This window comes from Lagenorhynchus albirostris, chromosome 2, assembly GCF_949774975.1.
Source record: "Lagenorhynchus albirostris chromosome 2, mLagAlb1.1, whole genome shotgun sequence".
In the NCBI taxonomy this organism is placed as follows: domain Eukaryota; kingdom Metazoa; phylum Chordata; class Mammalia; order Artiodactyla; family Delphinidae; genus Lagenorhynchus; species Lagenorhynchus albirostris.
The window spans coordinates 168,444,563-168,469,656 of record NC_083096.1 but is presented as its reverse complement, the minus strand read 5'-3'; the positions used below and the strand labels follow the sequence as shown (position 1 = coordinate 168,469,656).

The 25,094-nt window shown below is 37.7% G+C and overlaps 2 protein-coding genes across 4 annotated transcripts in view; one reads left to right on the top strand and one right to left on the bottom strand.

Annotated features, from left to right (window-relative positions):
* Positions 1–25,094, bottom strand: part of LUZP1 (leucine zipper protein 1) — a 133,494-nt gene that overhangs the window by 2,637 nt on the left and 105,763 nt on the right. The window lies entirely within an intron of this gene.
* The window catches only part of KDM1A (lysine demethylase 1A), a 64,064-nt gene that overhangs the window by 22,947 nt on the left and 16,023 nt on the right, over positions 1–25,094 (top strand). For all 3 annotated transcript variants that reach the window (XR_009539062.1, XM_060141162.1, XM_060141163.1), the window contains 6 exons: positions 10,809–10,942; positions 13,994–14,072; positions 14,695–14,787; positions 15,669–15,775; positions 17,340–17,421; positions 18,475–18,569. Coding sequence is in view for 2 of the 3 variants with exons in the window: in XM_060141162.1 (XP_059997145.1) it covers positions 10,809–10,942; positions 13,994–14,072; positions 14,695–14,787; positions 15,669–15,775; positions 17,340–17,421; positions 18,475–18,569 (590 nt within the window). In the remaining variant the exon portion in view is untranslated. The remainder of the gene's footprint in view (positions 1–10,808; positions 10,943–13,993; positions 14,073–14,694; positions 14,788–15,668; positions 15,776–17,339; positions 17,422–18,474; positions 18,570–25,094) is intronic.

The window sequence follows — 25,094 nt, the reverse complement described above, 5'->3', positions numbered from 1 at the left end:
GGGGCCTATCTGGAACAGTTAAAGTTTGTTCCAAGAATCCAAAGTAGAATATCTGGATTTCATCCTTTACCTCTTAAAGGATGCAATTGTGTGTGCCAGTGCTCAAAACTAGTTTATATATACATTTTGATAGACTTGGAATAGGTATCACTTATGGAGTTTGTCACTTTTGAACTCTTAAGTCTACTTTAAAATTATTTGTTTATTATAGTTTGTGTACAGCAGGTCCAGGGAATATTTTGTATTTTACTCTCTTAGATCAAAAATAGTTCAATGTTAATACAGAAATTAGTACTTAGGGGATCCAGAATGTTAGAAGTAGACTTCTTTAAATGCTATTTGAAGGATTGGAGGTTGATAATCAGTACCTGGTTGTCTTAGAGGAGTTAAAATTCTCTTTCAGAGTCTGTATCTGATAGATAAATCTTCAAGAATGCTTTTCATCAAATGATGCACAATTGGATCTTCCAAGGAACTGTTGAGGGTCAGGGATAGCCTTTAGAGCTTTAATCTTGAAGAAATAAATTGAGTGTTCTTGTTTCTTTTTGTTTTGTTTTTACATGAGTAATAAATAAGTTTACTCTTTTGCTTAAGTAAACAACATGTTGTATTGCTGAAAGTAAAAGCAGACTTTCTTATAGAACTGTGGTGCTACTGACTTAATATTAGTAGAACATGAGTTTTAAGTGTTTCCAGGAATGGTGGTGACTATTCTGAACCCTTCAAGGTCTCTTCTTTAGATTTTCACCTTGTTCAGAAGCATGTATTTGTGAGATGATCAGTCAGAGTTAGAAACGTATGCTTATAAGTGATCAATGTTATTCTCTTAACAAAACCAAATGACCGTCATGAGTATCTTGGGACCAGGATCACATCTTGACTTTTAAAAAATCATAGCAAGTTGGTGTTTACATCCTAAATCTTGAAAGTTAGAAGGGAACTTGAGGTCATCTTGCCTAGCTTTCTGCCTTCAAATAGGTGGTATTTGTATCACCCCTGTTTTATCAGGTCCTGAAACACAAAGTTAAATGACTCGACCAGGAATATACCCAACTGTGGAGGAGTGAAAACCCAGAGGTCTCGTTTCTTATGCGTATACTATTCCTTACACCTTCCCTTATAGAATCATTTAAAGTGTGCGTTTACGCTGAAAATAAAAAATCTAAAGCATAAGAAATCATAGGATTTTCCTCTTTTTCCTTTTTCTCTCTTCTCCCCCTATTCTTTATTCTTTTATTTTTAAACTATTATAAGACTGGATATGGTGCATCTAAACTTACTAATTTTAGGAAGTTTATATGTGCAGCCTATCAGGCTCTTGTTTTCCCTCTTTAGCTAGAAATCTAATTGTAGTTCATTTTCTCTATGTTAATAAAGGGGGAAAAAAGGCAAGAAACTCATGGAGGCCTTCTTTTCTGTTGTTATATCTCTCTTACTTCATTCAAGATGCTACCTGTATCATATCAGAATCGGGGGGAAATGATTTCATGGAATAGCAGTCCTATATACTCACTTCCCTCCCCTCCTTTTTTCTGCCTGATTGATATATCCGGAAAGATCTAAATTAGTCCCTTAAATATTTAACTACTTTTACTGTGTTTTGAGGGAAAGCATTAGCCAATCAGACCATTAGAAAAGGCAATTATGCTTTAGCATGACTGCATTTTGAAAGGTGATGCTGGAAATTTCCTGTGTTAAGTGGTGAGAAAGAGGAATTGAACAGAGGGCAAGATTGGTATGTAGGCAGCCTTGGGGCTTTTAAAAAATTAAGGTAGCATCTTTGAAATATTCTAAATTTCCAGAATACCAGACTCTGTTAAGTACACACAAACACCAAAGTATAAAACTGTATTCCAGAGCCAAGTGTAAATACTTCTGAATTATATGTACTACTGCTACTACTACTACTACTACTACTACTGCTTTTAATCAGGATGTTATACTGAAGACAATTGTATTCTGTAAGATTCTTCCCTCTAAAGGAGATACTTGAGTTAGATTATCCAGAATGGTTTGTTAGTTCATTTTGAAATATTTTATAGAAAGAATGTTTTGATTTACCTTCTGAGCAGTTTAGTTTCCAAATTAACATTTTTTGTTTCCTTGGAAAAAAGTTAGATTTTTTCATCTTGCACACTTTTCACCTTGATTTTGATAATGGTTTCCTTCTTTGGAATAGTAATTTTCATCCCTAAAAACCAGAAGGAAGGCAATAATTACTGAGTTTTTAGGGACCATTTTTCATTTTTTAAAAATTTATTTTTAAGAATAATTGGGGTTGTTTTTAGATGTTACATAGAAGATAGAGATGGAGAACAGTGTTATTCCACATATACATTAATGTTACAACTTTTGGCTTCTTTAATTCCTTTTGTTAAACTTTTGATGTTTGATTCAAAGATAATTTAAAACTGTAATGACTCATATAAAATTTCTTAATTGTTACATATTTCCCAAATTAGCCAACTATATTGGAGTGATTTCTGTTGATAAGAACACTTGGAATGAGGAACCAAATATAATGTAAAATTTAGTGCTTTTTCCCCACATGGTTTTTCTGGCTGTCATTGACAATAGTATTTTGCAGTAGGATTGATGTTCATTGACCACTTATTAAACATATATATAGAAGATAATATAGCTAAGAAAGAAAACTACCCTGTTTTGGGGAGGGAGAAGTAGAGTTTACAGAGTTCATTGGTTGTCTTATTAATAGTATACACTCATGAAATATACCAAGAAGTAACCTATTAAGAGGTATTTGGTCCAAATACTCAGGATTATTGGGTAGATAATGCTTCTTATAAATGTGACATGTTTTGGGACTTGGCTTTGTTTTTTTATTTTGATTTGGGGGTACAGGACTGGGGACATCAGAGCTGTATAGTTGGGGCTTCCCTGGTGGCGCAGTGGTTAAGAATTTGCCTGCCAACGCAGGGGACATGGGTTTGATCCCTGGTCCGGGAAGATCCCACATGCCGCGGAGCAAGTCCGCGTGCAGCAACAAAGATCCAACACAGCCAAAAAATAAATTAAAAAAAAAAAGCTGTATAGTTTTAGAAGCTTTCAAATTACTGAAATAACCTATACATCTGATAGTCAGCATTTCTTCTTTTCATGCCTTAATTTCATGCTTCACCCTCCACAATATGGCTGTTACTGATTATTTTTTTCCTTAAGGAGTAATTAATTCTCCTGACAGTCTTTAATTTTAGGTTGAGATTCATTAAATGTGAGGATTATTGATTTGATCTACTGTTGTGAATACAGTATTTGTGCCCTCATAATCTACTGTGAATGGATGAATTTTTCTTCTTGCCTCCAACAACAGTATTTCTTAATGTACAGCCCACAGTAGCATTAGACATTTTTGCTTAACCTCTTGTTAACCATTATTTTTTCCTAGATAGTGTTTGGATGTCTTTGTGGAAACAACACCTCAATAGCTTAGCTATAATTTTCTAAGTTACATCTTTACCTGCTTTGTTCTTCTTCTTCTTTTTTTTTTAAACATCTTTATTGGAGTATAATTGCTTTACAATGGTGTGTTAGTTTCTGCTTTATAACAAAGTGAATCAGCTCTACATATACATGTATCCCCATATCTCCTCCCTCTTGCGTCTCCCTCCCACCCTCCCTACCCCACTGCCCCATCCCACCCCTCTAGGTGGTCACAAAGCACCGAGCTGATCTCCCTGTGCTATGTGGCTGCTTCCCACTAGCTATCTGTTTTCTATTTGATAGTATATATGTCTGTGCCACTCTCTCACTTCGTCCCAGCTTAGCCTTCCCCCTCCCTGTGTCCTCAAGTCCATTCTCTACGTCTGTGTCTTTATTCCTGTACTGCCCTTGGGTTCTTCAGAACCTTTTTTTTTTCTTTTTTAGATTCCATATTATATGTGTTAGCATACGGTATTTATTTTTCTCTTTCTGACTTACTTCACTCTGTATGACAATCTCTATGTCCATCCACCTCACTACAAATAACTCGATTTCGTTTCTTTTATGGCTGATTAATATTCCATTGTATATATGTGCCACATCTTCTTTATCCATTCATCTGCCGATGAACAACTAGGTTGCTTCCATGTCCTGGCTGTTGTAAATAGAGCTGCAGTGAACATTGTGGTACATGACTCTTTTTGAATTATGGTTTTCTCAGGGTATATGCCTAGTAGTGGGATTGCTGGGTCGTATGGTAGTTCTATTTTTAGTTTTTTAAGGAACCTCCATACGGTTCTCCATAGTGGGTATATCAATTTACATTCCCACCAACAGTGCAAGAGGGTTCCCTTTTCTCCACACCCTCTCCAGCATTTATTGTTTGTAGATTTTTTTGATGATGGCCATTCTGACTGGTGTGAGGTGATACCTCATTGTAGTTTTGATTTGCATTTCTCTAATGATTAGTGATGTTGAGCATCCTTTCATGTGTTTGTTGGCAATCTGTATATCTTCTTTGGAGAAATGTCTATTTAGGTATTCTGCCCGTTTTCGGATTGGGTGGTTTGTTTTTTTGATATTGAGCTGCATGAGCTGCTTGTAAATTTTGGAGATTAATCCTTTGTCAGTTGCTTCATTTGCAAATATTTTCTCCCGTTCTGAGGGTTGTCTTTTCATCTTGTTTATATTTTCCTTTGCTGTGCAAGAGCTTTTAAGTTTCATTAGGTCCCATTTGTTTATTTTTATTTCCATTTCTCTAGGAGGTGGGTCAAAAAGGATCTTGCTGTGATTTATGTCATAGAGTGTTCTACCTAGGTTTTCCTCTAAGCGTTTTATAGTGTCTGGCCTTACATTTACGTCTTTAATCCATTTTGAGTTAATTTTTTTGTATGGTGTTAGGCGGTGTTCTAATTTCATTCTTTTACATGTAGCTATCCAGTTTTCCCAGCACCACTTATTGAAGAGGCTGTCTTTTCTCCATTGTATATTCTTGCCTCCTTTATCAAGAATAAGGTAACCATATGTGCATGGGTTTATCTCTGGGCTTTCTATCCTGTTCCATTGATCTATATTTCTGTTTTTGTGCCAGTACCATACTGTCCTGATTACTGTAGCTTTGTAGTATAGTCTGAAGTAGGCGAGCCTGATTCCTCCAGCTCCGTTTTTCTTTCTCAAGATTGCTTTGGCTATTCGGGGTCTTTTGTGTTTCCATACAAATTGTGAAATTTTTTGTTCTAGTTCTGTGAAAACTGCCATTGGTAGTTTGATAGGGATTGCCTTGAATCTGTAGATTGCTTTGGGTAAGATAGTCATTTTCACATTGTTGATTCTTCCAATCCAAGAACATGGTGTATCTCTCCATCTGTTTGTATTGTCTTTAATTTCAGTGTCTTATAGTTTTCTGCATACGGGTCTTTTGTCTACTTAGGTAGGTTTATTCCTAGGTATTTTATTCTTTTAGTTGCAGTGGTAAATGGGAGTGTTTCCTTAATTTCTCTTTCAGATTTTTCATCATTAGTGTATAGGAATGCAAGAGATTTCTGTGCATTAATTTTGTATCCTTCTACTTTACCAAATTCATTGATTAGCTCTAGTAGTTTTCTGGTAGCATCTTTAGGATTCTCTATGTGTGGTATCATGTCATCTGCAAACAGTGACAGCTTTACTTCTTTTCTGATTTGGATTCCTTTTATTTCTTTTTCTTCTCTGATTGCTGTGGCTAAAAATTCCAAAACTATGTTGAATAATAGTGGTGAGAGTGGACAACCTTGTCTTATTCCTGATCTTAGAGGAAATGGTTTCAGTTTTTCACCATTGGAATGATGTTGGCTGTGGGTTTGTCATATATGGCCTTTATTATGTTGAGGTAAGTTCCCTCTATGCTTACTTTCTGGAGGGTTTTTATCATAAATGGGTGTTGAATTTGGTTGAAAGCTTTTTCTGCATCTATGGAGATGATCATATGGTTTTTCTCCTTCAATTTGTTAATATGGTTTATCACATTGATCAATTTGCGTATACTGAGGAATCCCTGCATTCCTGCGATAAACCCCACTTGATCATGGTGTGTGATTCTTTTAATGTGCTGTTGGATTCTGTTTGCCAGTATTTTGTTGAGGATTTTTGCATCTATGTTCATCAGTGATATTGGCCTGTAGTTTTCTTTCTTTGTGACATCTTTGTCTGGTTTTGGTATCAGGGTGATGGTGGCCTTGTAGAATGAGTTTGGGAGTGTTCCTCCCTCTGCTGTATTTTGGAAGAGTTTGAGAAGGATAGATGTTAGCTCTTCTCTAAATGTTTGATAGAATTCGCCTGTTTAGCCATCTGGTCCTGGGCTTTTGTTTGTTGGAAGTTTTTTTTTTTTTTTTTGCGGTACGCAGGCCTCTCACTCTTGTGGCCTCTCCCATTGTGGAGCACAGGGTCCGGACGCGCAGGCCCAGCGGCCATGGCTCACGGGCCCAGCCTCTCCGCGGCATGTGGGATCCTCCCGGACCAGGGCACGAACCCGCGTCCCCTGCATCGGCAGGCGGACTCCCAACCACTGCGCCACCAGGGAAGCCCTGTTGGAAGATTTTTAATCACAGTTTCAATTTCACTGCTTGTGATTGGTCTGTTTATATTTTCTATTTCTTCCTGGTTCAGTCTCGGAAGGTTGTGCTTTTCTAACAATTTGTCCATTTCTTCCAGGGTGTCCATTTTATTGGCATATAGTTGATTGTAGTAATCTCTCATGATCCTTTGTATTTGTGCAGTGTCAGTTGTTACTTCTTTTTCATTTCTTATTCTGTTGATTTGAGTCTTCTGCCTTTTTTTCTTGAGTCTGGCTAATGGTTTATCGATTTTGTTTATCTTCTCAAAGAACCAGCTTTTAGTTTTATTGATCTTTGCTATTGTTTCCTTCATTTCTTTTTCATTTATTTCTGATCTGATCTTTATGATTTCTTTCCTTCTGCTAACTTTGGGGTTTTTTTGTTCTTCTTTCTCTAATTGCTTTAGGTGTAAGGTTAGGTGGTTTATTTGAGATGTTTCTTGTTTCTTGAGGTAGGATTGTATTGCTATAAACTTCCCTCTTAAACTGCTTTTGCTGCATCCCATAGGTTTTGGGTCATCACGTTTTTATTGTCATTTGTTTCTAGGTATTTTTTGATTTCACCTTTGATTTCTTCAGTGATCTCTTGGTTATTAAGTAGTGTATTGTTTAGCCTCCGTGTGTTTGTATTTTTTACAGATTTTTTTCCCTGTAATTGATATCTAGTCTCATAGCACTGTGGTCAGAAAAGATACTTGATATGATTTCAATTTTCTTAAATTTACTAAGGCTTGATTTGTGACCCAGTATATGATCTTTCCTGGAGAATGTTCCATGAGCACTTGAGCAGAAAGTGTATTCTGTTGTTTTTGGATGGAATGTCCTATAAATATCAATTAAGTCCATCTTGTTTAATGTATCATTTAAAGCTTGTGTTTCCTTATTTCATTTTGGATGATCTGTCCATTGGTGAAAATGGGGTGGTAAAGCTTCCTACTATGATTCTGTTACTGTCGATTTCCTCTTTTATGGCTGTTAGCATTTGCCTTATGTATTGAGGTGATCCTCTGTTGCGTGCATAAATATTTAAATTGTTATATCTTCTTCTTGGAGTGATCCCTTTATCATTATGTGTGTTCTTCTTTGTCTCTTGTAATGGTCTTTGTTTTAAAGTCTATTTTGTCTGATGTGAGAATTGCTACTCCAGCTTTCTTGCGATTTCCATTTGCATGGAATATCTTTTTCCATCCCCTCACTTTCAGTGTATGTGTCCCTAGGTGTGAAGTGGGTCTCTTGTAGACAGCATATATACGGGTCTTGTTTTTGTATCCGTTCAGCCAGTCTGTGTCTTTTGGTGGGAGTGTTTATTCCATTTACATTTAAGGTAATTATCGATATGTGTGTTCCTGTGACCATTTTCTTAATTGTTTTTGGTTTGTTATTATAGGTCTTTTCCTTCTCTTGTGTTTCCTGCCTAGAGAAGTTCCTTTACCATTTGTTGTAAAGCTGGTTTGGTGGTGCTGAATTCTCTTAGCTTTTGCTTGTCTGTAAAGGTTTTAATTTCTCCATCAAATCTGAATGAGATCCTTGCTGGGTAGAGTAATCTTGATTGTAGGTTTTTCCCTTTCATCACTTTAAATATGTCTTGCCACTCCCATCTGGCTTGCAGAGTTTCTGCTGAAAGATCAGCTGTTAACCTTATGGGGATTCCCTTGTATGTTATTTGTTGTTTTTCCCTTGCTGCTTTTTTTTTTTTTTTTTGCAGTATGTGGGCCTCTCCCGTTGCGGAGCACAGGCTCCGGACACGCAGGCTTAGCAGCCATGGCTCACAGGCCTAGCCGCTCCACGGCATGTGGGATCTTCCCGGACCGGGGCACGAACCCGTGTCCCCTGCATTGGCAGGCGGACTCTCAACCACTGCGCCACCAGGGAAGCCCTCCCTTGCTGCTTTTAATATTTTTTCTTTGTATTTAATTTTTGACAGTTTGATTAATATGTGTCTTGGCGTGTTTCTCCTTGGATTTATCCTTTATGGGACTCTCTGTGCTTCCTGGACTTGATTGACTATTTCCTTTTCCGTATTAGGGAAGTTTTCAACTATAATCTCTTCAGATATTTTCTCCCTTTCTTTTTCTCTTCTTCTGGGACCCCTATAATTCGAATGTTGGTGCGTTTAATGTTGTCCCAGAGGTCGCTAAGGCTGTCCTCAATTCTTCTCATTCTTTTTTCTTTATTCTGCTCTGCAGTAGTTATTTCCACTGTTTTATCTTCCAGGTCACTTATCTGTTCTTCTACCTCAGTTATTCTGCTATTGATTCCTTGTAGAGAAGTTTTTATTGCATTTATTGTGTTGTTCATCATTGTTTGTTTGCTCTTTAGTTCTTCTAGCTCTTTGTGAAACGATCCTTGTATTTGTCCATTGTATTTTCAAGATTTTGGATCATCTTTATCTGAATTCTTTTTCAGGTAGACTGCCTGTTTCCTCTTCATTTGTTTGGTCTGGTACGTTTTTACCTTGCTCCTTCATCTGCTGTGTGTTTCTCTGTCTTCTCATTTTGCTTAACTTACTGTGTTTGGGGTCTCCTTTTTGCAGGCTGCAGGTTCATAGTTCCTGTTGTTTTTGGTGTCTGCCCCTAGTGGCTAAGGTTGGTTCAGTGGGTTGTGTAGGCTTCTTGGTGGATGGGAGTAGTGCCTGTCTTCTGGTGGATGAGGCTGGATCTTGTCTTTCTGGTGGGCAGGACCACATCCGGTGGTGTGTTTTGGGGTGTTTATGACCTTATTATGATTTTTGGTAGCCTCTCTGCTAATGGGTGAGGTTGTGTTCCTGTCTTGCTAGTTGTTTGGCATAAGGTGTCCAGTACTGTAGATTGCTGGTTGTTCAGTGGAGCTGGGTCTTAGTGTTGAGATGGAGATCTCTGGGAGAGCTCTCGCCGTTTGATATTATGTGGAGCTGGGAGGTCTCTGGTGGACCAATGTCCTGAACTCGGCTCTCCCACCTCAGAGGCACAGGCCTGACATCCGGCTGGAGCACCAAGACCCTGTCAGCCACATGGCCAGGTACGTGGGGAGTTTCTTGCCTTTTGGGATGTCTGAGGTCTTCTGCCAGCGTTCAGTAGGTGTTCTATAGGAGTTGTTCCACGTGTAGATGTATTTCTGATGTATTTGTGGGGAGGAAGGTGATCTCCACGTCTCACTCCTCCACCATATTGAAGGTCTCTGCCTTGTTCTTTTTATTCTCCTAATCTTACTAATGCCTTTCCTTTAAAGTTGCTTCCATTATCAGTGCTTCCAACTTCTTGTTTTATGTGCTTTAAAATGATTAAATATGGATATCTGGTGCCTGTCTTGTTACTTATATAATTACTTCAGTGGTATTGAATTTTGAAACTCTTTAAATTGTTTCTTGATATGTTCAGAAGCTGATGGAAGTATATATTTGTAAGATCATCTTAGATAGAGAGCGCCGAATCCGAACCACTAGACCACCAGGGAGAGATCATCTTAGAAATAAAAGTAAAATATATGTGAATGTTTCTGAGGACATCTTAAAAAGATGTACTTAACCATCAGCTTATAAAAATATCAATTTAATAACCAATTTTAAGAATTATACTTGTGATATAAGTTATATATATACTATGTATATATATTACTATATAGTATATGCAGTAAAATATTTTACTTGCAATATGTAGTAAAGCATTTCTAATGTTTCTGCCAGAAAAGGCGAATTCCTTGCTTTCTTTTATCTCTTCATTGTAGTCTGCTTAGTTTCTTTCACTGCTTGCCAGCACTGAATTATGAGAACTGATGGATGGTGCCATTTATGAGATCATGTGTTGGTTATTAAACCTTAGAGTCCTCTTCATGTTCCCTGCTGTAGTCCTAAAAGAAGGCATGTGATTGTGTTTTTCACTCCATAACCTCTTTTGCTTTCGTTAGTGTATTTTCCTTTATTCTGGTTCTTTAGTTTTAAATTTTATTGTATATTATCAGTAATGCTAATTTTAATTAGAGTATCCTCCAATATTTTAAAGTTTTTTTGTGGATGAAGAAAATATTCTAAATGCCTTGTGCTTTATATGGTATATTGTTTCACTCATTAGTAAACTGATTTTTGGAATGTTAAGCTGAAAAGAATGACTAAATCCTAAGGATGTTTCAGCTTTTGAGCAAATTGAAAGTTTTTTTAAAAAAGGAAGTGAGATCAGTCTGCAAATAAGGCAAAGCTTTACAGAGGTTCTTCAGGCAAGAAAGGAGTTTGAGGCATAATCATTACCCCTAGTTTTGTGTTCACTTTCACTTTTCCCAGAAGTCCTTTGCTTTTCTTTGTTAGGTGTGGAGGGTGCAGCTTTCCAGAGTAGACTTCCTCATGACCGGATGACTTCTCAAGAAGCAGCCTGTTTTCCAGATATCATCAGTGGACCACAGCAAACCCAGAAGGTTTTTCTGTTCATTAGAAACCGCACAGTAAGTTTCCAATCAGCTTTTTTCCACCTGAATTGTAAAAGGTACATATTACTTTTATATAGAATATGGGGGGAAAATAGAGAGGAAAGAATTTTTAAGTTATCTGTAATACTATTCCGAGATAACCACTGTTAAAAATTAGGCGTTTTTTCCTCCAGGTATTTTTTTAAAGGTACATTTAATTTTTGTTTTTACAAAATTGAGATCCTACTTCCATGCATTCTTGGGATCCTTTTCTTTCCTCATAACCTCATAAACACACAATAAGAATCTTTACACACTTTTTTTTTTTAATAATACATTAAAAATAATCACTTTGTCTTTCCTTCCCAGGGTAAGAGAAACCCTTATTCTGTTCTTCTCATCTGGTTGATCTTCCTCCTCTGGCTAAATGATTGATTTTTAATGTCGGCAAAATATTTTTTTGTCTGACAGTTGGGTCATACTTTAACTGTTGGGCATTTAAATGTCCATTTTTGCTTATTATAATGAAGCTCTGAACAGCTTTATACATTCTTGACTCTTATCTCTGGTTATTTCCTTAGGATAGCGTTCTAGAAGGAAAACTACCTGGTCAAAAAGTATGAACGCTTTTAAAGATTTGATACATGTTGTCAGATTGCTTCCCAGAGAGGCTGACCCAGTTGACACCCTCGTTACCCTGCCCTGTTTTTGTGATTAAAACGATGATAATCTGTGCTGCTGTAGTAGACCAAAATCATTTCATTTATTTTCCATTTCTTTGATTACTTAGACTGATTGCTTTTTTTTTTTTTTTTTTTTTTTTGCGGTACGCGGGCCTTTTACTGCTGTGGCCTCTCCCATTGCGGAGCACAGGCTCCAGACGCGCAGGCTCAGCGGCCATGGCTCACGGGCCCAGCCGCTCTGCGGCATGTGGGATCCTCCTGCACCGGGGCATGAACCCGTGTTGCCTGCATCGGCAGGCAGACTCAACCACTGCGCCACCAGGGAAGCCCCAGACTGATTGCTCTTTCACATTTATTAGTCATTTGTATTTCCTCTGTGAATTTTTCTTTAATGTCCTTTATTCATCAGAAATTCTTTATATACTATTCAGAACATATTCATTGTACTCTGGAGTGATACAAAGTAGAAGAAATTCATGTTGTAATTTCAGTTATTTTGGATATAGCTCAGAGATGTCTTTTTAGCCACCACTAACGTCTTTATTTTGACCATTACATTGCAAAACTACTGCTAAATTTGGATTGTTAAATGCCATTCATCTAGAGTGATTGGTAGGTTTTTGTAGTACAGAATAAAGGTTCTTTTTTGTGAAGGAAAATAGGGTGATTTTTTTAAAGTGAATGGAAAATTCTTAATGTGCATTTCTGAGGCTGATTTGTCTTATAATTGAATCAGCTTCTTTGTGTAACATGTCAACATTTGTTCTAAGTGGATTTCAGACAAAATTGTCATTTTTTTGTTTCATCCTGAGGGGAGTTTTTACTTGAATTTGAGTGGTGGATTTATAGGGATCTCTGTTTTCTTTGATTCATTACCTGTGACCAGAAATCCAGATTTGGGGAAGGACTAGCCCAGGTTAGAGTTGTGGTCTCTGGCTATAAAACGGAACTTAAGTCATTCTTTCCTGTAAGAATTGTGTCAGTTCTCTCGTGTTAAACTGCATCTTTTGCTTCCAGATTTTAAAACCACAACTTTAGGATTATTCAACTAGAACCTATGACCTGACCTTTATATTATAAGATGGAAGGAGGAAGAAGGCTTGTGTTGAGGGGTGATGGACTTGGGCCCACTGTGTGCTTGAGGAATTCCATTTTCCTTTGACAGTGGCCACAGAGAAAAGCAGAGGGTCCATATGGATTTGGTCATATCTCTGTAATTGAATTTATTTGCACTTTTTTTTTTTCTTTTGCTGTACGCGGGCCTCTCACTGTTGTGGCCTCTCAGTTGCGGAGCGCAGGTTCCAGACGCGCAGGCTTAGTGGCCATGGCTCACGGGCCTAGTCGCTCTGCAGCATGTGGGATCTTCCCATACCGGGGCACAAACCCATGTCCCCTGCATCGGCAGGAGGACTCTCAACCACTGCGCCACTAGGGAAGCCCTGAATTTATTTACACTTTAGTTCTTTCTTTGAAACTTGTTTATGGAGCAGTCTTTATTAACTTTTAGCTAAGATGTAAATATGATGGTATTCATTTTGCAGGTCTTACATTTTGCAGATATATATTCAGTTTGAAAAGAATAAATTGATTGTAAATAAATTGATTGTACCATAATATTTTTTATTCCTCATCTTACTGCTTTTTCAGCAGTATTCAAAATAATTGACTCCTCCTTTCTTAAATACACAGCTCCCTTAGCTTAACACATTATTCTAGTTTTTCTCCTGCCTCCCTGGTTGTCTTCTCTGAATGCTTTATAGCCTTATCCTTAACAACAGGCCACTATGTGAACTGGTTAGAGTTCCTTAAGGTCCTCTCCTCTCTCCCCTGTTCTTTCCCACTAGGAGCCCTGTTTTACACACTTGGCTTCAGTTATCACCCATAAGCAAGTGGCTCTAAACCTTAACTCTCCTCTGAACCCCAGCTATGTATCTAGATGCCAGTCTTTCACCTCCTCTTGTTGTCTTGAAACTTAACTCATTATCTCTTATTTCAGTGTCCCTCATTCAGTGAATGGCATACCAGCTCATTTAGTTGTGCAAGCCCAAAACTGAGGAGTTATCCTTTGCACACACACCTCCCCACATATCTGATTGATCATTTGATTTTGTATCTACTCAGGATCTCTGGAGTTATCTAACTCAGGTTTAAATTCTTATTGCTCCCCAGCTGTATGATCTTGGCAACTTACTAGGCAGGCTAAATTATCTCCTAGCTTCTTTAATAATTCACTCATTTGACATAGTTTTGTGTTTCATTAGTTTCTTTGTCAGGAATATAACCCTTACTGTTTCACTGAAAGGAAAACCTATATTTGAGGCCTTAAAGTTAAAAAGATATTTTAAAGTGATCAAATGGTATATGTCTATTTGATTGTAATACAATTTCTATCATTTAAATACAGTTGCAGTTGTGGTTAGATAATCCAAAGATTCAGCTGACCTTTGAGGCTACTCTCCAACAATTAGAAGCGCCTTACAACAGTAAGTAGTGTTTTCAGTAGGACTGGTTTTGAACTGGATTTGAAAATGGATACTTCCTTCCAGAAGCTCATGGTTCCTTGATAATGAATTTGATAATGAATTTTCATCTTCTTGTGCTATGCAAAAATGAGCCTTGCAGCAAAACTATTTTGTGTGTTTGTAATTGTTTTTCTGATTTTTTAATTGTGTTGACGGGTGAGTGAGTTCAGAGATTGCTAATAATTTCTCCAGACCTATGTTCCAGCTTTAATCCACATAGTACTTTGCTGGCATTCAGCCTCTCTATCTGGCTTTCTCATTTCCCAGTTGCCACCAGCAGTCTTGTAAAGTTTTTGCCAAAGGAAATGAGCATAATAATACTTTTAAAAGGGTTGGTTTTGTCCTTCATTTCATCTGTAATGGGATGTCATTTTTAAAAATTCGAAATTATGTGATATGCATTTTGGACTACCACACAGATTAATAGTTCTAAGAATCACTTTTCTAAAGGAATCACATGACTTGAAGCTTATAGAAAAGATGAATAGAATGACTTCATGATGGAGAAATAGAAGAAGAGTTAAGAGTTTTCCATTTAAAGTGCTAAAAAGATAAACATGTTTTTAAATTCATTTTTCTGTAGGTGATACCGTGCTTGTCCACCGAGTTCACAGTTATTTAGAGCGTCATGGTCTTATCAACTTCGGCATCTATAAGAGGATAAAGCCCCTCCCAAGTAAGGACCTGGCCAATGAATTTTATGGTTTTAAATTAGGTTCCAGCAGGCTTTTTAGCATTTTATTTTGATTTCTAAATCCATATTTAGAACCAAAATATTCCCAAGTTTATCTTCTTATAAGTCAAATTTAAAGTAAAATCTCTTTGTAAATGTGAATTTCCTATAATTTCTGGTTTGATAAATACTTGATAAAAGATACTGAATTTCCAATTTAAGAAAAAACAAAGTAAAATTTATTAAAAATGAAAAAAAGCAGTTATAAAGTAGGAAGTTTGTTTTCTCTCATTAACCAGTTCTTTAATGCAATGCTAAAGGTTGCATTTTTATTTTTTAAATGCTTTTTACCCCTTTAATGGTGTCTGGATAATGTCTGCCAGGAATCAGAAGATAGGGATATTTTGAGAATTAATACATCTATCTATTTATTTATTTTATATTTATGCTTTAATAATTTTTCATAAAAGGAAACTAAAGACTGCAGAAGTAGAGCTTAAAGAAAATAGCTTTAAGAATCGATTGGTTGACTGCTCAAATTGTCCTAAGTATAATTGTGAGGTAAATGTGGGAGATTATTCATAATAAATTAACCGAGGGTCACAGACGCTGAAGCACATGGCAGAGGTAATGAAAAAGTAAATCTTAAGATAAAGGATTTCATTTATGAATTTTCAACATTGAATTAAAGTTTATAAGTTTCAGATATTTGCTAATTTGTATTCATATAGTTTTCATAATTTGAAAATAACTCTGAATTGTTACTTTGTGAGACGTCATAACATGTTAAGAACCTAGAAATTTTCTTGATAAAAAAAATAACAAATAAAAACTCTTAAACCTACAACAAAGTATTTTAATTTTTGTTCATTTTTTAATTTTAGCTAAAAAGACAGGAAAGGTAATCATTATAGGCTCTGGGGTCTCGGGCTTGGCAGCAGCTCGTCAGTTACAAAGTTTTGGAATGGATGTCACACTTCTGGAAGCCAGGGTAAGAATTTTATTTTGGGTTTAGAAGCCCAGCTTAATGGAAATATGGTAAAGAAATTATCTGTTGCAAATTAAGGAATCTTACAAATTGAACTAAACCAAACTGATTTAAGTAATACTCAAAGTATTTTGACAGTGTTAACTACATTGGATAAAGCATTTTTGACAGTAAAACTTGGCAAAGTGCTCAGTGAGTATTTAGAGTTTATAAATAATCCATATAGCCCTTTGATGTATATTTTCAGGTCATTGTTTCTTGCAGCTAACTTTCAATTTGGGGGCTTTCTCGGGCATACCCGTTACAGGATGCAGTTATATTTAGTGGTGGGACAGAGTGAATTGTATTCTGTTTGATTGTAAACGGAAAGGAGTTGCTTCTCAGACAGCAGCCATCTTTTACAGCCTGGTGAAGCCAAGATATTGGCTCCTTATCATTAGTCCTAGAGAGAGAAATGGAAACTGAAAGAGGATGGGGATGATGGCACAGAATGGAAAAAAAGAACATCCCATTAGGATGTTATTATTCAAATCATTTTCATGAGTAATTTTTGAGATTTAATTATTTTTCAGTGGCTTAAAGACCTCCCTTGACTCCTACCATTTAAAGAAACAAAAACCAAACAACAACAAAACACTTCTCACATAACCTAAACAATCTAAAATTTTATAAAAGCTTTCAAAATGTTTTGAAATTGCTTTTTACAAATTCCTAATTTTTTAAAATGTTCTTTACAAATAGAGTATGGAGAGATCAAAATTAAATAATTCCTGATACAGTCTTACTTTAATATTTTATTCATTAATTCAGAAAACATTTGTGTGCCCTCTGTCTCCTGTGTACAAAGAATACAGCAAGGAATAATGGGATCATTATGATTCCTACCCATGTGTGCAGGTTTTTGTTTTGCTTTTTTTCATTTGTTTGTTTGGAGTTTACAGAGTACTCTCATGTAATCCATGACTGAAGTATCACTGCAGCTCAGTAAGATTTCCCCATACTTGAAAATCTACAGTCAGCAAAGATAACACTTGGGCCTGTGTAGAAATGAGAGGTATTGTCAACAGTTCTTGCTCAGTAGACACTCTGCCCTTGGGCATGGGGCTGCACTGGAGAGGCATTTGTCAGATAGATATCAAATCATTCACAGCTGACTTTGACACTGTGGGGCAAGAGTCAGAACATGAAGGTAGGAAAATGGCCTTTAGTGTTGAAATTTGTGAACAAATATTTTCTATGTGAGTGGCCCTTGCTCAGCCTGTACAACTGGTGTTAGAGACATTAGGGTAGGTGGCTAATAGTACCAGTAACTAAGTATGTCTTTTGGGTGTCAAATTGTTTCCTACCTCACATCACTTAATTCTGTTCCTTTTATATGTCATTCATTACCTACCACTCTCTCAAATAGTTAAAGTTCATTTGCTCTTTGTGCTCACATTGTACTCCATGTAAACTCTAACTACACCTTTCTTTTTAAGTTATCAAAGAGCCCTGAGATGGTACCTTGCCAGGTTATTATGGTTAAACTAGAATTTATGACTTTAGCCATTTAATTTCTGAAAAACAGGATCGTGTGGGTGGACGAGTTGCTACATTTCGCAAAGGAAACTACGTAGCTGATCTTGGAGCCATGGTAGTAACAGGTCTTGGTAAGTAGTTCTTAGTTTTGTGCTGTAATACAAGGTCTGAGACTCATAAAATTGTTTAATCTTACATATATATATATATATATATATGTATGTATGTATGTATGTATGTTTTTTTTTTTTTTTGGCTGCGTTGGGTCTTTGTTGCTGCGCGCGGGCTTTCTCTAGTTGCTGCGAGCAGGGTCTACTCTTTGCTGCGGTGCGCGTGCTTCTCATTGCAGTGGCATCTCTTGCTGTGGAGCACGGGCTCTAGGTGCACCAGCTTCGGTAGTTGAGGCACACGGGCTCTAGAGCGCAGGCTCAATAGTGTGGCGCATGGGCTTAGTTTCTTCTTGGCATGTGGGATCTTCCCAGACCAGGGGTCAAACCCTTGTTGCCTGCATTGGCCGGCAGATTCTTAACCACTGCGCCACCAGGGAAGTCCCTGTTTAACCTTATATTTTAAAGCCATAGATACAATTTTAAAATATATTGGTTAGGATACTGTTCTCAGTATTAGTGAGAGGTAAATTGACAAATAGTCTTCCTGAAAAGATATATCAATATGAGCATAATTTAAAATGTACATAGATTTTAACCTAGCGGATCCAGTTCTAGGAATTATCCTAAGAAAATAGACAACTGGACAGTGACGTAGCAGATGTTAGAAACCACAGATTAGAAGATTAAATTATTATACAATGAGAACTATGCAGCCACTAAAAATTATGTAGCTGCATATTAACATGAAATTATGTCCACATTTGTTGCAAAGTTGGAAAAAGATCACAGAACAGTGCATGTGTTATGATCCTTTTGTATGTATATGTCTGTAATTTTATGCACATAAAATCTAGAAGGGTCTGTAATGTTAACCAATTTTTGGTAATAGGTAATGTTTTGCTTTCTTCTTTATGCTTAACTTAAATATTTATTTTACTTTGGGCATTTTGTTGATATGTAATTCATGTACCCTAAGCTTTGATATTTTAAATTTTGAGTAAAAATATTTTTGCATTGAGGTTTTTGTTCTCTTTTCATAGGTATGTTGAATTTAATTGTTGGAGTTTTTTCTAGGAGGGAATCCCATGGCTGTGGTTAGCAAGCAAGTAAATATGGAACTGGCCAAGATCAAGCAAAAATGCCCACTTTATGAAGCTAATGGACAAGCTGTAAGTTGACAACAAACTACTTTTCACAATTTCTTTGGTTCAGTGGAAAACAATTTTGGGGAAATATGTGAGTGAATATACACACATATAAATATGAACTGAGAGTAGAAATGGTGTGACATTATTGTGATTGTTTCTTAACTCTGAGCTGTATAGGAAGGGGTTATACATGCCTGTTTAGGCATTTATCTTTAAATACTTAATGAAGATTAGGCTAGCTAGGCTGTTAAGTTTTTTAGTTTTTGATGGGCTAATAGCGAAATGGTGGTACTAACCTGATGCTTAGGTAGGTTAAAGTGTTTGTTGATCAGAGGCATAGGAGCTTCCTATGGTTGGTATGATAGTAGCATGGAAGTGATATTCAGTATGGGAGAGTGAGAGTGTTTTAACAGCTGTATTATAAGTTATGTAAGTCAGTCCTAATTTTTAGGGGTCTGTGAAACTCAAAAGTTTGTATTCAGCAGAATTTTTGCCAACTCCCCTGTTAGGAGTGAGGGAGTCTACAATTCTCAGGCTATAAACACACTATCATCTTTATATTTGAAGGAAGGGAAAGCTTGCTATGTATATGGCAGTTTAGCCTACTGTTATTAAAAGTGGTTAGATTCCAACTCTAGAATTTTGTGTGATAGGTCCCATGGGACATCCTCACCTTTTCCTGTCTACCTTTAGGATATGCAGTTTATATCAGAGAAGTACAGACTTCTGGGAAATGTTTTGGTTCCCATCCCCACCATTCTGGATCCATATTTACTCCCAGGGCTTTTTTGGGGGTGAGGGGAAAGGGCGGGCAGCCTTCTGGTAAAATAAACAAAGTAGAAAGGAAAAGGATGAAGTAGAGGTTAATTCAACAATTCTATAAACTTCTATTTACCCTGCAAAGACCTGTAAAAAATAAAGAGATAAGACAGTGTCCCTGCCATGTAAGACCCCATAGTCTGGTGGTACTTGTACACAAATAATTATCTTTTCCCACCTTTTTATTATAGAAATTTTCAAACATATACAAAAGTAGAAAGAGTACTATAATGGACTCCCATTTTTCCAGTCTTGTTGAGAGCAGGGGAAGTGACATGACCAGATAGGTGTTTTAGGTAGATAGACAGTAATTTAGAGAATTGAATTGAGGAAGCAGGGTCTCTGAAGTAGATACTACATTAGTCCTCAAGAAGTAATGGAATCCAAACCAAAGATTATCACTGATCTTTGAGACACTATCTTTTTCTTTAGACTTTCCTGAATGTAGAGCCTGTTCATTTAGTCTTTCTAACAGTAAAAAGTGAGGGTTTTTTTCCTAGTAGAGATATCCAAAGAAATTGTCTGCTTTCTTGGTATTAGATAAGCTGTAAAACATTTTTTAAAACACTTGTTTCTAAATAACATACCAATATTTGCTGAAGTGTGGCCTATAGCCAGCTGCCAGTCCATGAACTGGTTACTAGTATGGGATGAGATATATCTTGTGCCAGAATGTAAATAAACCACACCATTTAACCATGATGTTTGTTCAGAGGATGACTTTTTTTTTTTTTGGTAGCAAGACTTTGTCAACGAAAGAAGTGGTGGTGCGTTTAGTTTATGTTCTGGCATAAGCTCCGTATCTCACCAGGACCAGCCCTTTGAGTAGCATTTTGGTACACAGTTGTTAAGCTGGTGTGTGGTTTATCAGCATTTTGTTGTCATTCAACTCTGATCTTTATAGTATTTTTCTAGGTTGGTTGGTTTGTATTTGGTGAAGCAGCCAAATGGTAAGGAGGATTCTTTAAGCATTCTCAAATTTGGGAAAAAATTCTTTGCATCTTTGAGTTCTGCTTGCCTTAAGTTAGTCAATCAAACATAAGAAGACATTAATATTTCTTAATCATGCTGTTCCCAGTGGTCTAGCTCAGAGTAGGAATGGACAACCGGTGACCAGTAGACTGGCTTTTGGCTTATATGACAAGTACTGAGAGCTTATAGCCTGGTTAATTTATGCTTATAATCACAGATATGTGTCATGCCTTTAGAAATCTAAGGAATCGCTCAGTCAGTTGCTTCATTCTCCCATTTTGCAGGGGAAGAATCTAAAGCACGTGCATGTTTCCCTGAGGTCATTATAGTCAATAAGTTGTAGAGCCAAGGTCCGTTGTCTGGTGTTGCAGCTTTAATGCCCGCACTTGTTCTGTTCTGCCTAGCTGATAGTTCAGGGAAGGTGGGAGCAGGGGTGAGTGTGCAGTTCTGACTGCCAGTGTGACTGCATCAGCTGAGTCTCCTTCTCAGAGAGCTTTCTTTTAATAGGTATTCTAAGGAGGCCCACCTAGAGTGATGATATTCACTCAGCCATTGATTTTTCTTCAGTGAACTGTTGAACGAAATGAGATGTGTTCCTCCATTCTCTGTGGATAGCCTCAGTGGAAGAGAGGGTGATTGATTTGATGGTTCTGTTGTTAGTACATAGAAATTAATTATTCCATCCTATACAAGGCCAGCAGTTAACTCAGAGTTATTAATATCATTTGTAATTTTGTCTTAAGGACATATCACCATACTCAGCCATTTTGCTGCTATAGAAAAAAAATCATGTAGTAAGTGGTTTTTGTTTTGTTACCTTGTTATTGTTTTAATAACAGTCACAAGAATCCCTGAAAGAGTTTGCCTCTCTCTTCTCTCTGGTCCTGGACTGGCAGCTAGTATGTTGAGCTTGTATGTTTGTTTTTGACAAAGGAAGCTTATTTTATGGCTTTGGTTTACTAGAACAGGGCTTTCTAATCTGGTTCTACTATAGGATATTCTTATAAATAGAAGTATCTTCCAAGCCTATAAAAACAATCAGAGGGCTTCCCTGGTGGCGCAGTGGTTGAGAGTCCGCCTGCTGATGCAGGGGACACGGGTTCATGCCCCGGTCCGGGAAGATCCCACATGCCGCGGAGCGGCTGGGCCCATGAGCCATGGCCGCTGAGCCTGCGCGTCCGGAGCCTGTGCTCCGCAACGGGAGAGGCCACAACAGTGAGAGGCCCACGTACCGCAAAAACAAAACAAAACAAAAAAAAACAAATAATCGGAGCTAATAAAGCAGGTGCCCTCGGATTAACTGATGATGGAGTTATCCTCTGAATTATGCAGTTTTAAATAGATATGGGTAAGGTTGGGAAATAGGGTAATTCATATTTCAGGAGCATTTTGGGAGTCACCAGTGAGAGGACTGAAAACATGGATTGGTGGGGGAGACTGGAGAAATGACTGTGAGTGTTTTCTGCATCTCCTATACGGCTAGTAACTTGGGGGCTTTAGATTCTAGTTTTGTGTTTGACTTTTTTTGAGTAATGAAAAGGTATCTGAAGTGAGTGACTTTGTGAGAGAGAGAGAGACTCTGTGTGTGTGTGTGTGTGTCTGTGATTATTAAGTGAGATCAAAAGACTCAGTAACTACTTAGAGAAACAGAACCTGATTATGAGGAAGAAAGATAACACTTGAAAGGTAACGCATGCCAGGCTTCTTAGAAATACCATTGATTGGATACACTCAGTACCTATCATAACTTAGCAAGTTTCCACTTTTATTCATAGAGAGTGGTGCTTAAGTGGTTATACTTTTGACAGAGGTATCTTGGCCGTTTCAGTTTTCATCTTCCTTTTTGGAAACATCTTTGGTATCTTTAAGGAAGTCTTTCTCTACCCTTTAAAATCATGACTGCCAATCCCTGCTTTTTATAAATATAAAAATCTCATGCCTTCCTTTAATGTTTTTGAAGTTGCAAAATAAGTTTTTTCCCCTCAAATATAGTTATAATACTGACTTTTCTTTTCCAAACTATATTAATTTATTTAACAAGAATTTACTGAGCACCTCTGCTATGTGCTAGAAGTTGCTGGAGTGCACTCCTTAGACATGCCATGTGTGCCTTCTCCACATGGCTTAGTCCCTGCTCTAGGAAAGTCAGTTATTTACATCCCCTGAAAGATTCCTTATGAGGTAAAAGAAGGAGAGGGAGGCAACAGTCTCCATTTATAGAATCACATTGAATTTTATTTGAATTAAGGATATACCTGTTGTCCTTATTCTCCCTTCAGGGTTAATAACAATATCTCATTTCCCTTAGCTATTTGGGAATCTGGGTTAGAAACTCCTCAGATGTAAATTTATTTTTCCACTAATCTTTCGTTTTACCGTAATTGTAGAAGTGCATGGGGATGGGAGAGGTGGAGGTTGACTGTGGCCTCTGTTGGCCAGATTTTGCCATTACAACTTTCTTCAACGTGTAATTCTTCCTGAGGATTTCTCTGGCTAAATCTCAGAACTTTGAGTACCTGGAACCTAGGTACACTTAACTCCATTTTTGCTCTGCTGCTAGAGAACTTATGCAGACTGGAAGTATGACAGATGGGCAATGTTTTTGAAGACCTACCAAGCTCGTGATGATAGAATGCAACCAGAGGTAGAACTAAGGAGAGCTGTCCTTCCTTTGAGATGATTCCTTACAGAATCAGGGACCGTGTCCAGAAAGTTGTTTGGCTCTCCCAGAATTTATTCTGCATGAGCCAGTCACACAGGCTTCCCCACCCGGACCATGTTCAGGGATGCTCCATATAATCCGTCCTCCATATATGGATGCTCCGTGTAATAGGATCAAAGCAGTCAGGGTTAGACCCCATTTAGAGGAGGGAGACTCACCAAATGTTTAGTCTTGAAGGAACCATTTATTTGGAGCCTTTCATTGAGAAATAAATGGTTTTGAAAAATCATAAAATCTGTTTCAAGCAATAGCCTTTTTGTTTGATTCTTTGCTAGGAAACTGTATCAAAGGTCCTTTCCCGAAAGACTGCTTCTTCGTTTGTTGTTATGTGTTGTCACTGCGTTGTAATATAGGAATCCAGCTGCGTAAAATGTGGTGCTTAAGCCTTGGTAACATTTGCTGAGTTCCTTTCTGAGGATGCAATTTAAGAATATACAATAGAACAGTCAGGTTAGGGCTTCCCTGGTGGCGCAGTGGTTGAGGGTCCGCCTGCCGATGCAGGGGACACAGGTTTGTGCCCCAGTCCGGGAGGATCCTGCGTGCCACGGAGCAACTAAGCCCGTGTGTCACAACTACTGAGCCCGTGTGCCGCAACTACTGAAGCCCACACACCTAGAGCCCCTGCTCCACAAGAGAAGCCACCACAATGAGAAGCCTGCGCACCACAACAAAGAGTAGCCCCCGCGCGCAGCAACTAGAAAAAGCCCACACAGCAACGAAGACCCAACGCAGCCAAAAATAAAAATAAATAAATAAATTTATTTTCTAAAAAAAGAATGAATGGTCAGGTTAAACTAAAATTATTGTGACTTGTGTTAGAGATTGCCAGTATTTCAACATCCTTTCATAATTATTTGTGGAACTAACAGAGTCCAAGGGTTCTCACCAAAGGGAAAGAAATGACCTGAAACAGGTATGTAGGGGGTGCTTGCTAAAGTTCTTGTCATTGTCTGAGTGTGTCAAGTAGAATATATCTAATAGATTAACTTTAGAAACAGAGTCAAGGTTTAAATACATCAAAAACACATTTTGGTTTTCTCCCAGTCAGTATTGGTGTCCTAATGGACAAGTATTTTATGTACTATTTTCCAAATATTTCTTTAATTTTGAAGTGTAATTTTAAAATTAATGGGAAAAAATCCGGGTTTCAAAGCTACCCCTGGTGTCACTGACAACATTCCTATAACTGCTTAGCAGAAAATGGATGGGACCTGACTGCTGACTGGAGCCCCGAGTTAGAGGGGGTGTCCTGGAGATGCGGTCATGTCATTCTGGTATCAGATGCAGCAGTGATCTTTTGGTTTGGTGTTTGTTTGGTTTGATTGTTGTTCTTTTTCTCTTGTACTGAATTTTGCTTATTCCTCTCTGCTTTCTGCACTGTCTCCCTTTACCACCCCCACCCCCACCCAAAGTGCCTTTCTTTTGCCCATTTCTGTGCCTTGACTCTCTCATTTTAGTCTCTGTACAGTCTGTTCCTTATCTCTGTGGTAGTTGCAGCTTCTGAGCTCACAATGCTTCTGTCATGCTGTGTGTTTAAAGCCTTGATTCTACTGCCGTCTTACAAAACTAAACTTGGCTTGGCTGTGGGCTCTTATTTACAGTTTATTTCTCTCTCTGCTGCACTGGTTAAAAGGACACTGTCAAGGTATTTTTCTTTCATAATTTTTCAATTCATTTTCCTCACTGTTTACAGTAACCCATTAAAAGCCTGAAACTTAAATCTTTCCCTTCCAAAGATCCCGTCCATCATACATTCCCACTGGTTTGTTGTAGAGTTGCACCTGTATGTTGGGCTGGTGCCATTTGAGTATTTGTCATTGAAAGAGCATGTAAAAAGTCAAGTTTTTTGTCGGGGGTGTGGGTGGACTAAAGGGGAAAGTGTAACGAATCAAGTGGGCTGCTCAGCAAACAGAGGGAAGAAACAAAAGGTCAAATTTGGTCCCTCTAACCTTGACAGTGTCCCTTTAAATATTTCTGTACCACACACCCTGGACCCCAGATACTGAGCCTTTGAGTGCTGCGTACTTTTTCAA